The sequence below is a fragment of the Pundamilia nyererei genome, unplaced genomic scaffold (genome assembly GCF_000239375.1).
Source record: "Pundamilia nyererei isolate P.nyererei 1_Seehausen unplaced genomic scaffold, PunNye1.0 scaffold00004, whole genome shotgun sequence".
Classification (NCBI taxonomy): domain Eukaryota; kingdom Metazoa; phylum Chordata; class Actinopteri; order Cichliformes; family Cichlidae; genus Pundamilia; species Pundamilia nyererei.
In genome coordinates this window covers 6,927,841-6,949,417 of record NW_005187405.1, presented here as the reverse complement: position 1 = coordinate 6,949,417, position 21,577 = coordinate 6,927,841, and the positions used below count along the sequence as shown (strand labels likewise).

The window sequence follows — 21,577 nt, the reverse complement described above, 5'->3', positions numbered from 1 at the left end:
TTGATGCGGAAGCTGTGGCGACAACTATTTTTGGTGCCTTCTTTTAAAACAATTAGCAAAGAAATATGCAGATTTCAGCTGTGTGACAGATGTACAGCTGAGTTGATCCCATTCCTGATTTCACTGTGATTATTTCCTTTCACTGCTGTATGTGACTATAGCTTGCTTTACAAGTATATGACTTTTTTTTTTGTCCCTTTTTAACCCACCAGGAGCGCTGTAATTGATTCATTGTTTCTTTAGTCGGGGGAAATGATATTTAATGAGCAGACGCGAGATGTGTTTTAATTGCTGAGTGAATCCGAGAACTCTTTGGTGATTCAAAATCAAAATATATTGATGCTGAAGCGTAGGTATTCAGAGCATAGTGTGGGAAACGTGATGAGAAGAAGGGCGTAATTGATCAATGGCAGCCTTGTGCCTTGTGATGCCTGCAAGAGGGCTAAAAGACAAATGCCGGATCTGCTTCACCCCATTATTAATAACTTCGATGAGCTGATGATTAAACACATAGGCTACACAGTCAATCTTCTTAAAGGGTTTTACTTTTATTTATGCAATTAGCTAGCAGCTTTATGCAAGGCAGTTGTGAAATAACAGCTGAGGGTGCAAGACTGCCAAATCTATTGTTTTTCAGCAGTGGCACACACACACATATCAGTGTAGTATTGTACTGTAATGTGGAACAGGAAACATGCACGCGTGCCGCTAAAAGGATAAAGCCATATGTGGCCTGGACCACTCTGAGGTGTTCTGAGTGGTCACATCTTAATGTATCCTCAATGTATCTTGGTTACGTTCTCGCTCATTCTGCAGTCTGAGTTGTGACCAGATCTCAGAAGACGCATTTAAATCCCTGTTACAAAGAGGGACTCATGAGCTACTGGTGAGCTGCTGCACTTTGTGCTTGAGTGTGATTCACATTCTCACATTGCCAAAGTCAGCAAACCAGCCAAATCTTCTTTGGGGATTATCATTGTCATTAATTGGATTTTTAGCCTAATCATTGATGATGTAATTTCTATTTTTACTAATGGGAGTGGTACAAATACATTTAAATGCTTTTTTTTCCTATTATCTTTTATGTGTCACTTTTCCGCCCCCCTCGGGAGGCCTTTGGTTTCCAAGTTTAGTCAATTTCTTATATGTAACATTAGATTTGTAATTGGTAGATTTATGTCAGTAGGACAGACTCTGCTGCAGAGCATTATGGGAATGCTGATCTAGCAGGTTGTGGAGGATTAGGGTCAACATGAGTAAGAAGCTCAGGCCTCTTTTCCACAGCTTCTGCTTCTTATTCTGCATTTAGTTTAATTAAATATCCTTATTGTCATAATTGATATCTTAATGAAGTTTGTGCCGCTTTGCCTAATGCTTTTCCACACCTCACCACGGGATGTACTTTTCTGGTCAGAGTGCATGAGTCTCAGTGCCTCATGCCTTGCGTACATAAATACAAAACCAAAGAATTCAAATCCCATGCGGTCCTTAACCAGTGAGCCGGTGCTATTCTCCCACAGGCACACAGTGAAGGAGTCTTGAGGTTAGTTGGTTCAAACTCAGCAGGTCTTGCACCCATCGCCCTGCTCTCCACTCATTGGCTTTGTCATACCAGCTGCGATAGTGTCTGTGAACAGAGAGCATTATTCATGTCCTCAGAGGGGGGCAAGTCCTAATTGAAATTCCGGTCTTTTCCACTGGAATGAAGTGAAGCAGCCGACATCCACTGTATTATCCTGGGCCTGTCACCTTGAAAGGCCCACTGGAGACGGTTAAAATTCCTGGGTAGAAGAAAAGTGATGTATAACAAAAGGGACCAATGAAGCAAGACAAAAGATTCTGGTTGTATGAGAGAAGCGGCATTACAGCAGCATTGGCTTTCTATGGTGTGGTGTGAACTTCTCCTCTGTACTGCAGTAACTAAAGGGCTGAACTGTCTGTGGTTGCTTGCTGCCAGTGGGGTGTGCATGCTAATGACCGAATGAATGAATCAGTGCCATTCTGATCGAGGGGAAAGAAGCACAAGGAACCCCTTTCTTGTTTGTTCAGCAGCCTACTGTCTTCATCTCTGTACTGTCTCAGAATAAAAAAAAAAACTGTACACAGTAAGCACTGGAGTTATATAATTTTCTGACTGATGACTTAAGCGTTTCATTAATTAAATCTCAAAAACTAAGATTAGCACAATAACGTAGCTTCCATCCTCCTGTTTTGAGAAACTAGGAATGTTCCAGACTTATTAAAAAGATAACAATTTTCTCGGATGTGTGAGTGTTTTTGGTGTCAACTTAGTTTTACTCTGTGTAAAAAGCCACGCTGCAACAGCAGTAATTTCTGGATTTTAGGATGTGTTGCATTGAAACAATAAACCTCATTTGCTGATGACAGCGCCAGGATCCCTGTTCTGACCTGCCTGCCTCGCCTAGTCAGAGTTGTTGCTCTGTTTTTTTTTTTCCCGTTTACTCATCAACTTTGCTCTAGATTGCACATTTCATTCCCCCAAAAGTCAATGAACGCATTATGCTGTTCTCAGTTTTCTCTAAAGTGATTGAAAATATTTTTCTTCATTGCAAAAAGGTAAATATCATCATTATAATGTTACATTCGCCAGGTAATTCAACTGCATATGAATGGGTACAAACATCTCAGAACAACTCATTTATGGGAACCCTTTTATTTGAAGCAACTTCATTTTATTTTGTGCTCCAAAATTTCCAAAGATTATAGCTAGTTTGAACATACAAAAACTAGTGTCAGTCCCATGTGTCATCTTCCCAAGAAATTTTGAAATTCTGGTATTTCCACTCATTTTATATCATTTTTCTAAATATGTCTCGACTAGAAAAAAAACACATTGTACTTTTTTCCCTTTTCGTCGTTCTCTTTGCCAGGGATCGAGCTGTGCCTGCCAAGATGGCGATTTTCCATGACCATGGTGGCCAGCTTTGTGGTTTTGGGTGGTCGGCTCTTGATGCCTGGAGTGGCGTACCTCTGTCGCAACTGGCAGGTACTTCAAGCTGTCATCATCTGTCCCCTGCTGCTTATGCTGTCCTACATTTGGTAAGGAAAAGACCTTAGCATTCGCTGCACTTTGGTACCGGGTTATCTTATCTTGATTTTGATATTCTGTTAAACGTAAAATATTTTTTTTCAGTTACACAACAGTTTAAATAGATGCATCCACGGCGATCAGGTGTGACTTGATTTATTGATTTTCCTTTCAGTAAATTAAGCACTGTTTAACAAAAGATACACTTGCAGAGGTTTTTCTTCTTCTTATTATTTTTACAAGCTTAAAAATAGTACTAAAGTCCAAGCTGAGGTATCTTTTACACTTAAACCTCTGCTTTGACTTTTTCCAAAGCATAAGCAATAAATACACCATTCATTCTACCTCACTGAACACAGTTCTGTAATAGTGCTGATGTCTACAAAGATGGCAGGAATATAGATTTTGCCAGAGTTTCAAAGGCCTTGGTATCTTTGATGTCCCTGCAAAACAAAGGGGGGTTCTGTTCAGTAACAGTCAGAAGTAATCCAAAGCAAACATCTTGTCAAACATCAGTCTTTGTCATGCAATACACTTTCATTAGCATAAGAAACAGTGTGGAGAAGGGATGGAAATACACCTCGGGCACATGTCAGGTTAGTCATTGTGATTTGGTAAATAAGAAAATGTTGATATGTCCTCAGTTCCATTGTTCCGATCATAAAAAAAAAAAAAAATACAGCATTCATTATCACTCAGCATTTTGATGGCTCAGCTGTTGAATGGGATTTGCAACAGTTGTATGCTGTGACGCAATCATGGCTTTGTTTGCTAAAGACTACACAATTCAAGGACATGAAGCAGGTTGTGAAACTTGTGGAACTTCTGTTGATATCACAAGTTTGGACATTGCACGGTGAACTCAGCCCGAGAGGTTCTCTGTAAACTTTTATTATCAATCCAGCAATCTAACAATCTGTCATGTGATACTGTGTCATCAAAGTGTGATGTCTCTGTCACACAGCACACATTTTTTTTAGCACACAAAAGTTGGCAAGAGCCTTTAAGGTAATTTCCAAAGCTGTGTTAACTTTCCTGATTAACTGTGGCTGACTCTGCAAACATCTGGAATACAGCTGATTAGGTTGAAAATTTAAACGCTGCAGGTGATCTAATGACGTTGGGTGAGGGGGGGGAGAGGGATAGTTGCAAACCACACATGTGGAAAATGATGAAACCTGCACATCTACTTTGTAGACAGAGGTTCATCCAAATGCAGCACCAGTCGTTATGTTATTGACTGTCTTCATAGACACATGTACTCTTTCTGCAAGCTGATACCTTGACTCATTTTTTCCCCTGACTCATTTTTCATGTCATATTAACAAGGACATCCCCCATCTTTTTGACAGGATCTTCCCTGAGTCACTGCGTTGGCTGCTCGCCACTCAGCAGTACAGTCGCTCCAAGTGTATCATGGGACACATAGTAGAGAAAAATCAAGTGAACGTGGAGCTTGACCCAGAGAACATCCTCACAGGTAATGAATCCTTCAACAGTAATTTAAAGATATCAGACTCAATGTCTGCATTTTATATTTTGATATGTTTTGCGCGACATACTGCTTCCCTGCAAAGGTGTCTGCTAGGCCTTTATTTTGAATGGCGTGGTCTGCATTGTTATTCCCAGCTTCGCTTATCCAAATGAGACAGATTGACAAGGTTATATACATTTCCCATCTTGCTAACACAAAAATAATCCACTACAAAGGTAGCATTGGGTGTTGAACATTGGATTATGGCACTCTCAAATGTTCATTAATATCATTATAGCTTGGATGGGTGGGCATGAGCTGACACAATAGTGGGCAGATGGCAGATGGTTGTAGGTCAGGCATTTGACCCCATGTTAACTGTACTCAGACCAGCCAGAACAAAGCAGTTTGGATTGTGTTGTTGTGAAAATCAATAGCAGATTTGTATAAGTGTTTGTTTATTATATATACTTTGTTTCCCTGTTTTTGTCCTGCCATTGCGTAGTTATCACTCCTTTTTGAAAAATGAGGGAAGGGAAGTGCCACTATGAGATAAAAGGCTTTAAGAGGAGCCACAGTGTGAAATTGACTGCATATTTTTAGAAGTCGGAGTCTCTGTGCTGACTCTTAGCATTTAGGGACATAAATCTACGTCTATGGTAATGCACTTATCTTTTTTTTTTATGTACAAACTTCCCCATACGGTAGAGAAGCATGAGCTATTTCTCTACTTTCAATTTCTCGGCACTAAATTATGCTATAGAAGCAGACTGAAGCATGTCTTATTCATGTAGAACAATTTACTTGATCCCCTTTGAAAAAGTGGAATGATTTGCACAGCTCTGAGCACAGTTGATCTTACGCAGGGGATCACTGGAAAACCTGAGTGGTTAGCCAGAGATAACCTTCGCATGCCTGAGTCAATGTGAAAAATGAACTAGCATGAGGCAGAGGTGTGTTACTGTGGCAACCTGCAGACTGATACCAAAACATTAAGTGTGTTATATCATGTATCACGAGCAGCTCAGGGGTGTTGCCCGCTGGTAGCTGCTCTCCTGTTAGTGTTACCATACCTGTTTGACAAAGCTGTGGGATGGTACCTGTGTGGAATGAATGAGCTCACCAAAACATAGAGTTTCTGTGGTTTCAAACCCAGATAACTGTCCAACTTTTACTCATTATATTTACAGTACCATCATTCAAATACAAAACTTTCCAGAACCCCATTCTTTAGAAGGGTTTGAAACATTTGAATTTTACCTACACTTTAAGGTAATTCTACTTAGTTTATTATTCAGGTTTGTGTACTACTGTACTGCAGTGCAACAACGGATAGATGTTGACTTTTCAATCGAAATGCCAGGAAAAAAAAAGGAAATATTCTACCACTTTCACTTTCATTTCATTCCTTTTTCCAATGTATTTATTAAATAAATAACAGTTTGTTAATTTCTCTAATGTTAGATAGGAAGCACTTGGTGAATGAGGCAACTTGTATAAAGTGCTTTGAGTGCTCAAGAGGAGTATAATAGTGTTATATAAGAATAGAATAGAATAGAATAGAAGTATCCTTTATTTAATGTCCCTCAGTGGGGAAATAAGAACCAGCCCGGTTGTATATGTGAAACAGTAAATAGGGGGGGGAAAGAAACAAATGTGAGTTCTATAATTTTTATGATATTTTTTTTTATTTTTGGCAAAGCTTTAATAATATCTGTGTTTTCCTGTTCCCAGAACTACAAAGATCTCTTCAACAGAGGCCCAAGAAAACATGCATTGTGAAAATGGTTGGGACGAGGACCCTTTGGAAGAATATCGTTGTGCTCTGTGTCACCTCGTAAGTGGCTGTCTTAAAATGTAAAAATAATTCTGTGTTAAAGAATGCAAATCATTTAAATCATGTAATTATTTGAAATGGTAGATCAGTGACATAAATCAAGAAGCTGTATCTTTATTTGTGTCTCTAACTTTTTCTGATAATTGTTCACCTTGAATTTGATGCTAGGATCATTTAAAAAGAGAGTTCTTATTTTAATGCATTTTAACACTCTGTAAGCATGAAGCCAAGTGTGTGGTTATGAAAGCATAATGCTTTGCTTCCTTGATATAGGATTTCTGCTGCAGTTTGCAGACTCTTTTCTGTCATATTTTTAGTTTTATAATGTAATGATTCACATTTTTCAGTCGGTCACAGTACTCGACTACAGGCACGCTGGTTTAGCCTCTGGACTTTTGTACTGCAGACTCATGCAGTTGTAATACATGTGTACTGTGTAATGAGCAAGTATTTCGCTAAAAAAACATGTGAATGGGGACAATCATCTCTCCAAAACCCATGTACTGTAATAATATACAGCGCTAACAGTGCCTTTGCAGATGTGTTTGTTTTCCATGCCAAGTGCACTAATGCCCTCTTAAAGCCTTTTAGATAATTGCTTTTGAAGTTTGGTGCAATAGTGATTGATTTAATAAGAAAAAAACACAGACGTGTATACTGGTAACAAGCCAATCACCCTCCTCTTTAACCCAAGACACACAGAAACATCATTTCCTGTTTCTAACACATGTAGTCTAATGTACATAAAGTTCATTTTCAGTCCAACATAGGATCCAATAAAGGGTCTGCTTTTTGCTTTTTCCAGTCTATTCTGCCTTTTTGAGAACAGGGTTATATGTGTCAGTGTGCTAACGAGGGTGTGTGTGTGTTTGTGAGTGTGTCAGGACTTGAAAAGATGTATATAATACAGGTACTTGGAGTGCAATGCCACTCAGACCTGCCATTTTGTGGAGTCAAGATGCCACTATTAACCTGCGGGCTGGATAGAGGATTGATCTTTAGCTGTTTCTTCTTTTGTCCTTCCATATTTGTGCTGCTCTCTCTTTTCATCTCCAATGGACTCTTCCTTCGATCTGAGACCTCATCTCTTGCCTGGCAGACCGAGCTCTACCTCTGCTTTGGTGCACAGTGTCCCTGATTCCCTGTTTGCATAAATTTTACATGAGCTTTGTCCTTATGAAACATTAGACAACTCGGAAGGAGGGTGTGAGGGCTTGCTTTTGTCTTTTTTTTTTTGTGTGTACATAGGGTGTGTTTCTGTGTGCCAATAAATCCATGTTTACACATGTGAGGTTTTTTTTTTGTTTTTTTTTCAAAATACACTGAGATTAGAGAAAGCACTGCTTTACACAGTTTACTTGGTACCCTTACGAAAGATGTAGTTCAGTGTCTCCTGATGTAGCCGTTGTATTGCTTGAGATGTCGCTTTTTTTGACTTGCTTTTCTCTTTTCTCTGTTTTTTATTCAGGTTAACTGGTTATGGGATCCACCACTGCTTTGCCCGCAGCATGATGGATCCTGAAGCTCAGGGAACCACCATATTCCCTGACTTCTATACACACTATTACACAATGGCAGGCATCGCGGTTGCATCATGCATTGCACTATGTCCAGCGGTCTGCCTGATGGGCCGTCGCGGTGGCCTTCTTCTGTTTATGATCATCACTGCCCTCGCATCTCTGCTGCAGTTGGGTCTACTTAACTGTGAGTATTACATAGGAACTCCTATAACATGAAAAAGCTCTAGCGGTTCTTGAGGAGGCCACTCTCATGCAGTTTATTGAGATTGACTATGGTCTAAAGTCCACAATATAAAACCCCCCAAAAAGAACTCTTAGTCACATAAATGGAAGCAATAGTTTAACATTTTGGGAAATAAAGTTAGATCAAAATCAGCAAAATCTGAGATCTGTTAGTTAAAATGAAGTCTCAACTCAACAGAGTTAGCAAAAAGCAAGGCCAACCAGCCAGCCTGGCTGTGTAAATGAAAAAAGGCCACATGGAGAGCACATTGTTATGCTTGTATCAATAACTACAGTGGTAACTATAAGGTAATTTATTCAATATAAACAAAGCAAAAGTAACAACCGCAACAAAAACAGAACCCATAGAAATGTGTATACTTCACAGATATTTTTAAAGAACAACTGTGAGTAATAAATGTAATTCTGTCATGCTACCTAATACTGAGCTATTCCTTCTCCCAATTCTAACATTTTTACAAATGTTGTGTAAATGACACATGCTTACAAGTGCATACATCTAAAAAAAAAAAAAAAAAGTCCTACATTTTTGCTATTCATGGACACATTAAACATGATGGTTGTTACGAGATTTGCTACCTTTAGTTGTTTTGTCCCTGTTCAGTCCCTGAACTTGATTACATTGTCAGTGAGTACCAGAAGTGCCTCAGATGATCAAAACAGCCAGCAACAGTTTATTCAGTTACAAACGAGTTACACTTAATGTTTAACCTGAGTCAACACATCAAGGTTATGCTCATGTTCTATTTTCCCTTTGTTACGCTGTGCTGAAAGGCTTAGCTCAACATGTGTTAATTCTCACTATTTGTCACTCTTTTCTAATGATTCCTCATATTTTCAATATTTTTCTAGTGTTGGGGAAATACAGTGAACACCTGAAAATAAGTAAGTCTATCTGTTCATATATACTCATATATTCATATATATTCATAAGTGTTGCATTTTGTAAAAATATTAGCTTGTGTTTTATATATATATATATCTCAATCTCATAACTCAGACTGTTGCATTCACTTGATAAAGGTTTAGGAAAATATGCTTCATGCAGATACCCAGCATTTTGTCAGGCCTATGCAAGCCTTGTGGAGACTCATGATGAAGTTCTAGGCTCTCTTTTTATTTATTTATTTATCCCCTTATGTTAAAGAGGGCGAGCCTCTTTGTTACAGAACCATGAACTCACCACCAGCCTTCCTTTACTTTTCTCTTCTGTTTATCCATCGCCTGTAATCTCTCCACACTAATCCCCCTGTGGTAAGCGAGAGCTGATTTCAGGGTAGTTCTCCTCTACACCTCTTTATGCCATTATGCCATCTTTAGTATGTCTTATTTGTAAAACACCCTATTTAAACAGTCTTTGGGCTAAATTGGCTCATTGTTTGCAGATTCGTTTCTCAACAGCTCCTCATTCTATATCACTTTTTGTTGAACTTACATCAAAACAAAAGCTAAAATAATAGCCTTTGTTGTCATTGCATTGCCTGATCTAACTCCATTGAATTTACCAGAATTGTTGTAACATTATAATTTTTGAAAATAATAATTTTGGCAAATACTTGCAATCATTTTCCCTGAAAAGTAAATTTAACACATTTTTACATATAAACCACTGTTGTCCTTTCACTGATTACACAGCATACTGAGTGAAGAATCTCCATGTTTGTGTCTCCTGATTCTTTTGCAGATACCACAAGTACAATGAATACGCATTTCACCATTGGCTTCTCCGCTATCGGTATGTTCTCCTCCCACGCAGTCAGCGCCCTGAGCATCTTCTTCTGTGCTGAGATCACTCCCACTGTGATCAGGTAAACCCACTGCAAGAGCAAGACTGTACCATCAGAGGAGGGGAGATAATGTGGAAAATGTGTTCTTATTTTGCAGAGGAGTAAAACAATATTCAGGCTGACAAGTGTTTCACAATTCAAAATCTTTGTTTTAAAAATCTGTTTCATTGTTCTGGAGAACTTATAATTCATTTTTTAGTGTAGCTGTTGTTTTTGTTTTTAATCGTGACCATCCATTCTGCTCCTCCTCCTGTTTAATATCGGTATGAAATTCCTGAACTGCTAGAAAAGACAGACTCACAACTCCGTATCAAATGTAATCCACAACTTGCACAAATTATCTAGCCTTTTGAGGATGTGTGACACAGCACTTGATGTATAAAAATATAGTTTTTTTTAAAGCATTGCTCTGCTAACAATGTGTGAAGTGCACCATCTAGTGGCTAACTTTGGCAATGACAGGAAAGCGAATTTGAACATGGAGTTGATGGTGTAGACGGTGCTGCAGCACTCTCTGCTGCTCCTCGGAAAAAAGGCAGAAAAGAAGAGGAGGGTAAAACAAAACTGCTTTTAAATACCAGATTTAGCTTTCCAGAACAACGTGCAGGTTGTGATTCACTTAAATTGCAGTAATTTCAATATTTGTGAGAGGTTTTAAAGGTTTGTGAGGTCATCCCAATTTTCTATTGATATTACAAGCTAATAAATATTCTGTCTTCCCATAGGGGTGGTGGTTTAGGCTTGGTCCTGGCCAGCGCTGGCTTTGGCATGCTTACTGAACCCATCATGGAACTCCACAATCAGAAGGGCTATTTCCTTCATCACATAATTTTTGCCTGCTGCACTCTCATCTGTATCATCTGCATTCTCCTGTTGCCTGAAACGCGCAATCAGCCACTCCCCGAGACCCTGGCTGATGTCGAGAACTACACCCGTCCACCCCTGCTTCCCCCGAGGAAACCTGGATTGCTGCACACGTCTGACAGCACCAGGGACTACACAAGAGTGCGTGACACACCACTTCATGAAGCGCCCATCATCATCATGGACTCTACTGCCTCTTCAGCTATTGATTTGACTGGAGGTATGCAGTTAATCGAGATGCACTCCTTTGTGGCTGGCCCTAAAGATCCCAACGGTCACTCTGTTTCATCTTCATCTGCGGGCAACATGATGACACTGGGTAAAGACGCCGTCACACAGGGCAGTAAAGAGCACCTGCTGTCTTCCACTCCTTTACACAAAGCCCCGTGTGTCACAGACCCACTTTTAGCTGCTGCAGAAGAACCTCCTGCAATCGTCCTGGAGTCTGTGGAACCACTGTTAGATTCATCCCTACCTGAAATGAATGACAGTGGTGAATCCCCAACAAGAGAAGCAGAAATTACACCTGCTGCTTCATTGGATTCTTCCACTCCCCCCGTCCCTCAAACTGTACCCTCCTCTTTGCTGATCTGCACCACGCCCATCATCGAGCCCCCACCGAGCTCCACTTTAAAATCTCCGAACCCGCTGGATAATGACATCGAAAATATAAGCACAACATCTGACCCGCCTTTGCTCAAGGATACTCACGCCACTTCAGCGGGTTCTCCTTCTCCCCCTTCCATAAGAGACAGTCCTCCTTCTCCTATGGATGGAGGAGATGAGGATTTATCTCCTCCTTCCGTAAGAGATCAACCCACCCTCCTTCTCATAGACTCCCGGCCACCTCAGTTAGATTCTACCTCTCCCTGCGTTGAAGAAAAATACGTTTTACCTCCAAACACACCTCCTCCATGCATTGACTCAGAGGACTCTTCCACTCGCGCTGTCATAAATACAGTCAACAATGCAGCACAGTCTCCTTCCATTCTCCCCGTCACAGACATTGCACGTAGCTCCACTCTAGAATCAACCACTCTGACTGTCACAGACACTGAACCACGATCAGCCGCTCGCCTCGTCTTAGATTCAGTACCATCTTCCATCACAGATTCAGCCTCCACAGACGCAACTCCCTCCTCTCTAATGGACTGGACGGTGTCCTCCCCCATAGACTCGGGTGTTCTCTCGATCAGGGACAGGGACAGTGCCAGCACAGAAAACAGCACTGTCAACGGCATGGCATCATCGTGATCCACTTCTTCAGCCAGGAATTGAAGCTTTAATTGTCTCACCAGGAGGCAGCCACCCACATGAACATTGCATCAATGGGAACAGGAACTGGCCTGCTTAGACTGCAGGCTCTTAATGAAGACTGTTCCCCACCTGGAGTTGAGTTAACATGTTTGCAAAGTTTCATTTTTTTTTGGGTTTTGTTTTGTTTTGGGTGTTTTTGTATTTAGTTTTTTCAGTGCTGCTGCACCCTTTTGTGCATTTAGCCACCTAATGAGACCATGCAAGCGGGAGAATGCCACAGGCTGGTATGTGACAATGTGACAGTAACTTCTGCGCTTCGTTGAATGTCACTGGAAATCACCAGCGTTTTAACTACTCTGACGTAAATGAACGGGGACAAAATCACTGTCATTTTTAAGAGACTTAAAGCAATTCCCATAATTACTGAGACGTGTCATCAGCACTGGGGAAGAAATGCAATGGTACTAATAGCAAACAAACAAACAAAAATCACTGGTACTTGTGCTCAAAGGTAATGTCAAGATATTTGTACAAAAAGGTTGCTTTATATGTATGGACAAGTAAATCTGAATGTTACAAAGTGCTTTTTGTTGCTATAGAGGTAAGCAATCAGAATTGGAATAGTTTTTTTTTCTTAAAAAGAAAATGCCAAAAAACTACCCTGACCAAAATAAAGTGTAGAAATAGTGCCAAAACTTTAGTGATATAGTATTTGCCTGTTTGGGAGAATACTGTTAAGTGCTCTCTCCTGCTATAGGCTATATGTGGATACCTATTCCAAAACTAGGAAGTAAAGAAGAAGAATGAACAATTTATCACCATTTGATGAATTAAAATTGACAGAAAGCATATCTGTGATGCATATGAGCAGTGATACTGGTGAAAAAGAATGACCCACATTTTGTCGGTCAGAAGAAACTTTTATTTTTCCAATCATTCAAGCCAATGAAATTTATGGTATGCAAATGTTTTTTGATTTTTTTTTGTAAATGTATTAATGTAAGTATATTGATAATTACTTGTTACGCTTGATTGTTTTGTTTTTTTTAAATTCAAAGTATTGTTTTGAATAATCTCTCATGGCGTGCCCTTATTGTACAGAGCTATACTTCATTCTTACAGTATTTGTGGCACCTCGGTGTGGTGGCACTTTATCTTTCGAAGTGGGGACTAAGCATGAAAATTTATTGTGAATGTGTCGGCAACAAACAAAAAAGCTTAAAAAAAAGAAGAAGAAGAAAAAAAAAATCATTTCCTAAAAAAAAATTATTTTTGAACCTAAACCCGAAAATGTTTGACGCGATTGCCAAATGTCGCAGCACCACTAACCTTGTGTTTTCCGAATCGTGGTCCGACATTAAGAGCTTACTAACGTCGGGGTGTTCATACTTTCACATGCACAACTAAGTTTACCTTAAAAGAAGGAAAAAAAAAATGCAATACTTCTTACATTTGTCAAAACGACATTTTAAAAATACAGGTCACAACCGTTCAGTCAGATTAACCGACTGATATTCTTAAATTGATAGACTTTTGCTTGAGGAGGCACTTTTCCTTCCAAAGCCCATGTCCGTCTGCGGACAACATTATACTTGACTTAAATGTGTGTGAAACTTGACAGTTGTTGTAGTACTTTGTGCTTTGGAGGTTGTAATATTTGTCTAAGGAAGGATGTGTGATTACAGATAATCCACTGTTTACAACAATCCTCGTAATAATGATCATTATTATTAATAATAATAATAATTACACTGTACTGTAAAACTTTAGAGCCAACTGAGTGATGTGTTGTCATTTCAAATGTGCTAAAATGATCACAGTGTATCATAATTACTTATATCCAGGGAGTATTTGGAGTTCTATTAAGGTGTCATTCAGGAGTCAAACGCAACAGCCGACTTGACGGAAGATTTTCCGTAAACCTTACAGCTACTTCAGTCACTAGAATTAAGTTTTGCTTTTATCAAAGTCAACTTTGCACTGACTAAAGCCTGCATATCTTTTGATATTTATTTGAATGATTGCAAAAGCCTACCTGTGGTTGTTTTACTCAAATGCAGCTTAAATCACACCACGATGGCTCCACTTTTTGATTGATCTAGGGTGGCTGTGAACGACGACCATCTAGTCATTAATATTGTTTAAATATTTCTTGAGATCATTTAAACCTGTGTATGCTGTGCTGCTACAAGTGAAAGCACAATGACCTGCAACCGTGTGATGTCAGATTTTGTTGGGGTTGACAACACCCTTTTCAACGTTGTAGACTGCACGCAATAGATCAGCATGCAGTCTACAATGTTGAAAAGGGTGTTGACACTAGATTTAATAAGGAAATCTTGGCATCTGCAGTTGAGAGTGGGTGGACTGCAGTGGTCAGTAGCTTCATTTTACTCGGAATCCTCCTCGGTGAATGTTGATCTCTCTCTATTTCAGTGTGTATTGCAAAAATTGAAGTGTGTATCGACTAAATCCCACGCGACATCTGTAACGTTAATGACACAGCACGATGCAACCAGTGTCTTCTGAGATATGTTGCTTCCTCACTTTTCTCCCATGCAGATGGGAGTAACTACACTTTTTTGTTAATAATCCTTTTATTTGACTCTATTTGAAGCAAAATGAAAGTTTAGTGAAAGTAATCCAAAGCAATGTTAGCACCAGCGATAGAATAGGATTTTTTAATTGTTGGAAAAGCAAGCAAAAAAGAGGAGGAAGAAGAAGATTGTCTTTTGTAAATACGGTAAATGTGTGGAAACATCGAGCTTAAATAAGATGAAGGATCCTGGATCTTAGCAAGGACTTGTTTTGAACCCGGCAGATGAAAGTCTCACATAGGACGGCCCCAGTATACACATTTCAGGTGTTGCTTCTCTTAACCATGCGACTTAAGATCTCTTTAAAGGGGAGATATGAATGTAAAATAAATAAATAAAATGATAACAAAAAAAACAAAAACATGGATTGTACCATTTATAAATTCCAGTTGTTTGGTTTCATATTGTTTTCAGTTTAACAGTCATCATGCACTTGTATATAAGCCATACCTGTTGTTAAAATAAACCACTATTTATTGATCAACTGTTGATATTGATGTGTTTTTATGACATTTATGACTTCTGTGTCTTTTAAAAAAATCATCATCAAGTTAAAGTCTATTCAAGTATTCTAATAATGGCGTTCAAAGAAGATGAAGAAGGGGGGAATGGGCGAACTTGAATGCAGTCTATTATGACTCGAAGCCCTTAGGCTTCAAGTCGTTATAGACAAGCTGAGACATTTCGCAATCAATGGCATCAGAAAGTAGGATTTATAACTCCTCACGTTTCCTGAATGTTAAGATATTTTCCTTTTTAGCCTGCATCAAAGTAATGGAGGTACAGTCACATGGAAAGTTCCCTAGGGTTGACTTTTACCTCTTATCTCTTGAGGACCAGTCCTACATAGAGTCGGTTATTTAATACATTTAGGTAACATACAGTGGCACAACTAGCTGGAGAATCTGTGCCTTCCAAGGAAAGGTTCGCTACTAGCCTTAGCTAAGTCTTAAAACCCACAAAAGCCTTAAAAACTGGGCTCGTTTCTACAGGTAGCTGCTTAAAAGACGACTGGGATGAATCAGCAGCTGTAGTCTGGAGCATTAAACTGGTAAAGTCTGACATCTTCTAATAGCGAAATTAATTATGTGGATCTTTTAAAACATCCCCATTCGAGTGAGAAAGCCAACCCTTTTTTTTTTTTTATGCTTGCCTGTATGGGACAGGGTGATGTCAGGGCCATGATGCGGCATGATCCGCTGGTCCACTGCATCAAACCGGGGCGCTCCCATTGGCTAACAGGGATGCTGAGGATGCTGCGTTGTGTATAACGTCATCTGACCAGCAGCACGTTTATCTATCTCGCCGGCTCAACACTCACCCGAGAAATGAGGCAAGTCCTGATTTTGAGAAACACCGCGGCAAGACACTGAAGAGTGGACGCCAGTTAAAGTCGAGAAAGGACGCTGCCTGCACGCATCCGCAGTTCACCATGAGGGAAATCGTTCACATCCAGGCTGGTCAGTGCGGAAATCAGATTGGGGCCAAGGTATAAATGTCTTCATTTAATCTCTGAAGAAGGGATCTAAAGGAGTAATTTTCATTTAAATGTGGAACGTCACCGCGTTTGTGTGCCTTAATAGTTTACAAAGCGCGGTTAGTTCGGCACATTTAAATCGAAGTGATTACAAATCTGTCTTTAAGAGTTTAATATCGATCAATCACGGATTAACATACCTATATGGAGCGGTTCAGTCTGGTTGATCTTTCAGGTGATGTGGCCTGCGCTGCTGCGCGTCATTGTGCCACCAGATGCGCAAAAACTAAAACAAGGCCTGACGCACACACGTCAAACTTGCTTCATGTTTTCGTTTTTGCTGTGTTACTCTAAAAAAATAAGTAAATTAATGAGTTTTTTAAAAATGCTAATGAATAGTAATGGCTTTGTCTTAGTTCTGGGAGGTGATAAGTGATGAACATGGCATCGATCCAACCGGTAGTTACCAAGGTGACAGTGAGCTGCAGTTGGAGAGGATAAATGTCTACTACAATGAGGCATCAGGTGAGAAGGAAAATGTTGCTTTAATATAAACCACATGCTTGAATTTTCCACTATACACAAAGCAGCTTTTTTTAACCACTGATCATTATTCTTGCATGGCCTTATGCTACACAGACCTCATTTGACTGTCACAGTTTGCTCATGTCACTAATTTAGCTGCAGTGGAAACTAGGTTCTGCTATGAGTGAAGGGACACAAATGAGGACAGTGCACCTGCTAAAAATCTCTTTTTCTGTGTCCTTGTCTCACCCCTCCCCCTCTGTCTCTCTATAGGGAGCACAGGTATCTGCAGTCTCAGTATAGCTGAACTCATGCTCAGTATCTGATTTTACTGGTGCCTGTGTTGCAAGTCCTTCTAAATACAACCTGCTTTGTTGCTCACAGCTGTCGTACATCAAGCAGCCAATCAGTGCCTGGTAAATAAAGGCGCAGGGATAATAAAGAATTAGTATATGTGTTTCATCATTAGGCCTCATGTTTTTGGTCGACATCTCAATCCACATGCACCCAGGGTTGATATCCAACCTTTTACTCATCTGCATTGGCAATAAAGGACAACAATCTACCCATATCCTATTTCCCAGCAGCATGCATTATTGATTCTTTGTTTCCACGTTGCATGCCGGCTTCAGTGTCACGGGGGGTAACTACCTAATGCAGACTGAACAAAACAAATTGTCCTTAAAATAAAAAGTGCAGATTCATAAGCAACATTAAAACTTCAGCACTGAGCAAGAAAGTGAAACGAGGCAAAGTCAAGGAAGACTGCTTCTGTGTCTGAATACTTCCTGCAAGACTCAGCACTTTGAAAACCCCATTGGTTTAGATTAAGCTGTGCAGCACGCTGCAGCAGTTTTGCAAGAAGGGTGACAGGCAGAAAGGGTGGGGCAAGGCAAAAAGCAAGAAAAGAACAGAAGACGCTTTGGATTCCCAGCTTAATTGAGAGGCTTGTATCTTTAAGGAAATGCTGCTTGCGAATCTTTTGAAATATGCTGAGGTTTTTCTTCATGGTTTACTGCCGGTGTTGCTGAGGTTACTGAGACTGTTGATATTTCCATCCATTACCCCTCCACATCCCTCCCTGTCCTCGTATTCAAAGGCAGCAAATTTGTGCCCCGAGCCATTCTGGTGGACCTGGAACCAGGAACCATGGATTCAGTTCGCTCTGGTCCATTTGGGCAGCTATTCAGGCCTGACAACTTTGTTTTCGGTGAGTTGACAATAAATCTGGATCAGACCATTCATCCTGAACCGACTCCACATGTGTGAGTCATCCGTGCATGTGTGCAGCATGTGTCTGACCTACTGTCACAGACAATGAAGCTGCACTTTGTTTCCACTGCACTGCACAGTACTATATATTCTGAGCACACAGCTCCTGCAGTCCCTCGGTGATGCATTGCCCATGTGTCGACTGAGAAAGCTCTTGTGGTGACTTAGCAAAAATACAGTCTATGTGGAGATTCTGCAGCAGAACACAAAGCAAATAATAATATGAGGGCCAAAAACATTTATCCAAAGATGACAATCTATTTTGTCACTGGATAACAAGTGCTAACAAGTTGAAAATGGCAGATGAATCACTCACTGATGCTTTCCAGAGAAATAAGTTATTTTGAATTACAAATTGGTTGCCAAGTTTTAATCAGCTTTCTAAGAAGTTTTGTAAAACTACACCAAGGCTCACTTTTGTTTTGAGTGAACTGGTAGTGCACACATGGAAATATTATTAAGATGGCAATGCTGATGTTGTTACTTAGAAGATCTAAAATTTCACAACAGCTGCTGTTTTCTTAGCTTGTCGATACATACCAGACAAGTGGGAACCTTTATTATCTTGCCAGTTTCATTTGGCAACGTTTGACAAAATTATGGCAGGTGTTGACCACTGGTCTTAATTTCATGGCGAACCATCCAGTCGATGATTTTCAAGACCAATATAGATACCGATATTCTATGATCTTTGTAGTGCTGTGAATATCTACTGCGTACAGGGAAGTTGAAGAGTGCCCTCTGGTGGACAAACTATGCAGCCACAACACTCATAACATGGTTGAAGGGTGTTTCTCCTGTCTCTTTTATTAATGCTGATACCGATAGACTGGCAAATAGAAAATATCAGCTGATAGTATCAACGTATCGATAAATTGTTGGGCTATAATTATGAATAACTGTAACATATTTTGTATCCAACAACTGACAAGACATATCAAAACTATCAACTTCATCTTGATGCCAGATAAAAAGTTAAATAATCACTAATTTATTATGATCCATTGCGTATCACTATTGTCTGTGCAAGACTTCGTGTCAGTCAATTCATTCTTTGGTCACAAATGTAAAACCTTTATGTGTATAGATGTGTTAACTAAAACAATATTTTTCAACATCAATTGTCTTTAAAAATTATTTCATGCAGGTCAAAGTGGAGCAGGAAATAACTGGGCTAAAGGTCACTACACTGAAGGAGCTGAGCTGGTGGACTCTGTGCTAGATGTGGTGAGAAAGGAGTCTGAAAACTGTGACTGCCTTCAGGGCTTTCAGCTCACCCACTCCCTGGGTGGAGGCACAGGTTCAGGAATGGGCACACTGCTCATCAGCAAAATCCGTGAGGAGTATCCTGATCGCATTATGAACACCTTCAGTGTCATGCCTTCCCCGAAAGTGTCTGACACTGTGGTGGAGCCCTATAATGCCACTCTCTCTGTACACCAGCTAGTGGAAAATACAGATGAGACCTTTAGCATTGATAACGAAGCTTTGTATGATATCTGCTTCCGCACTTTAAAGCTAACCACACCCACCTATGGAGATCTTAACCACCTGGTATCAGCCACCATGAGTGGTGTGACAACGTGTCTCCGCTTCCCTGGACAGCTCAACGCTGACCTCCGTAAGCTAGCTGTCAACATGGTGCCCTTCCCCCGCTTGCATTTCTTCATGCCGGGCTTTGCACCTCTGACAAGCAGGGGCAGTCAGCAGTATCGTGCCCTCTCCGTGCCAGAGCTCACACAGCAAATGTTCGATGCCAAGAACATGATGGCAGCGTGTGACCCCCGTCACGGACGCTACCTCACCGTGGCAGCCATCTTCCGTGGCCGTATGTCAATGAAAGAAGTGGATGAGCAGATGCTGAGTGTGCAAAACAAAAACAGCAGCTACTTTGTGGAATGGATTCCAAATAATGTCAAGACTGCAGTTTGCGACATTCCGCCCCGTGGCCTCAAGATGTCCGCCACCTTCATTGGCAACAGCACCGCCATCCAGGAGCTGTTCAGGAGGATCTCAGAGCAGTTCACCGCCATGTTCCGCCGCAAGGCTTTCCTCCACTGGTACACAGGGGAGGGAATGGATGAGATGGAGTTCACTGAGGCCGAGAGCAACATGAATGACCTTGTGTCTGAGTATCAGCAGTACCAGGATGCCACCGCTGATGAAATGGGTGAATACGAAGAAGATGAAATGGAGGATGATGAAGAAGTCCGCCATGATGTTCACCACTGAATTCTAAAACACAACGAGCCAGTTCCTAATAATAACAGCTGTTGGAGTGCAATGAGACCACAAGATGTACGCTAGGGATGCTGATTTCAATAAATGTTGTGGTGTGCAGATTATGGTCAACTATAGTTGTTTAGCCTATATTGCGCTGAATATAAATATAGCCTTTACTGACAACGACAGTGAATGGTGTTAGAATCTAAAGTTATCCAAGTCATGCTATGTCAGTGTCAACAAGCAAGTACAGTTTTGTAACAATAACTCAAATGTGCATTCTTTTCCTCATGTCTCTAATAAAAGATCCAGTCTGTACGTCTTGTCAGGTTTCTTTTTTCAAAGGTACATAATGTGCAAAAGCTACGTTGAAATATGTACAACCCACATAGCTCATGACATCTTGATCTATTGCCTTGTTTTGCAAGCAGGTATCAGATTGCCACCCATCCAATCAACGACAAAGAAGCCCAGCCCAAGTAGGAAGGTTCCCAGCAACAGCGAATAAACAGCCTGTACAGTTCACAAGAGAAAGGTTAAAAAATAATTTCAAAGCACACAGTGATCGCTGATAATCTCACACTATAATGCGTAATATCAAAGGAACATGTCAGGGTTGTGACTTTCACACACACACCTTTCAAAGTGCGTGAAAAGTTTTTTAAACTTTTAAAATATTTTATGCTTCTTGACACACCCTAGTCTGAACTGTGAATCCAAAATTTTCCATTGGAGAGAGAGAGAAAAAAAGGAGACAGACAGTCAATACATAAAAAATTTATTTTGGGTAAATCATCCAGGGAATAACACAGAATACTACTCTGAACCAGTTATCCCAAAGGAAAGAAAACAAGGAAGTTGTTTTTATGACTGAGAAACAGATCTGGCTCGTTACAAGCTTTTAGTCAGATTACCTTACATGGGGCCAAATTACAAATTACAGGTCATAAATTGAGCCACCTTTTTCTTGTATGTCACAAAAGAAGAAAAGTTGATTAGCAAAGTTGCTCAGAGCTGTGTCTACTTTAATGCTTTGTATGTTGACAGCTCAGACTGAGGTTTGAAAAGAAAAACTTTGCAAGTGATCCACTTCTGTCCACAGAGGAGCAAAGAAACAAAGCAGTACATTGTCGCCAGAAACAAAACATTAAATGGGTTTAAAAAAGACAGTTGGAACTGTTGATTAAACTATGTATCACAACTACATTTTATTTTGGGAAGTAAACAAAACAACCCCCGATAATTTAAAAAAACATGTTTAATGATTATAACGTTAATGCCAATTTTGAATTTCAGTGGCAACAAGAGCTGCCTTCTTCCACATCAAAAAGGCCATACGTCACGAACCCTCTGAGAGCTCGAAACAATGCTTCCCCACATTCAATATGGATAAACTGAGCCTCGGCTTCTCAAATACACATACTTGACAGGCTGTGATCTGTCCCCTGCGCA

At 40.2% G+C, this 21,577-nt stretch overlaps 2 protein-coding genes across 3 annotated transcripts in view; both read left to right on the top strand.

Annotated features, from left to right (window-relative positions):
- LOC102203379 (solute carrier family 22 member 23-like) overlaps positions 1-13,271 on the top strand; it is a 68,867-nt gene extending 55,596 nt beyond the window's left edge. Inside the window, exons 4-10 of the mRNA XM_005721392.2 lie at positions 2,892-3,060; positions 4,402-4,529; positions 6,258-6,360; positions 7,829-8,064; positions 8,976-9,008; positions 9,808-9,931; positions 10,636-13,271. Of these exons, the coding sequence (XP_005721449.1) occupies positions 2,892-3,060; positions 4,402-4,529; positions 6,258-6,360; positions 7,829-8,064; positions 8,976-9,008; positions 9,808-9,931; positions 10,636-12,028 (2,186 nt within the window). The 3' untranslated portion in view covers positions 12,029-13,271. The remainder of the gene's footprint in view (positions 1-2,891; positions 3,061-4,401; positions 4,530-6,257; positions 6,361-7,828; positions 8,065-8,975; positions 9,009-9,807; positions 9,932-10,635) is intronic.
- Positions 13,272-15,874: 2,603 nt separating this feature from the next.
- On the top strand, positions 15,875-20,443 carry LOC102202611 (tubulin beta-2A chain-like). 2 transcript variants are annotated; one of them, XM_005721389.1, is made up of 5 exons: positions 15,875-16,117; positions 16,522-16,630; positions 16,904-16,912; positions 17,730-17,840; positions 19,050-20,443. In XM_005721389.1, the coding sequence occupies exons 1-5, from the start codon at positions 16,061-16,063 to the stop codon at positions 20,132-20,134; spliced, it is 1,371 nt and encodes a 456-aa protein (XP_005721446.1). In that variant the 5' UTR covers positions 15,875-16,060; the 3' UTR covers positions 20,135-20,443. The 2 variants fall into 2 exon arrangements, with proteins under 2 accessions (XP_005721446.1, XP_005721447.1); XM_005721390.1 differs by lacking the exon at positions 16,904-16,912.
- The last annotated feature ends 1,134 nt before the right edge of the window (positions 20,444-21,577 follow it).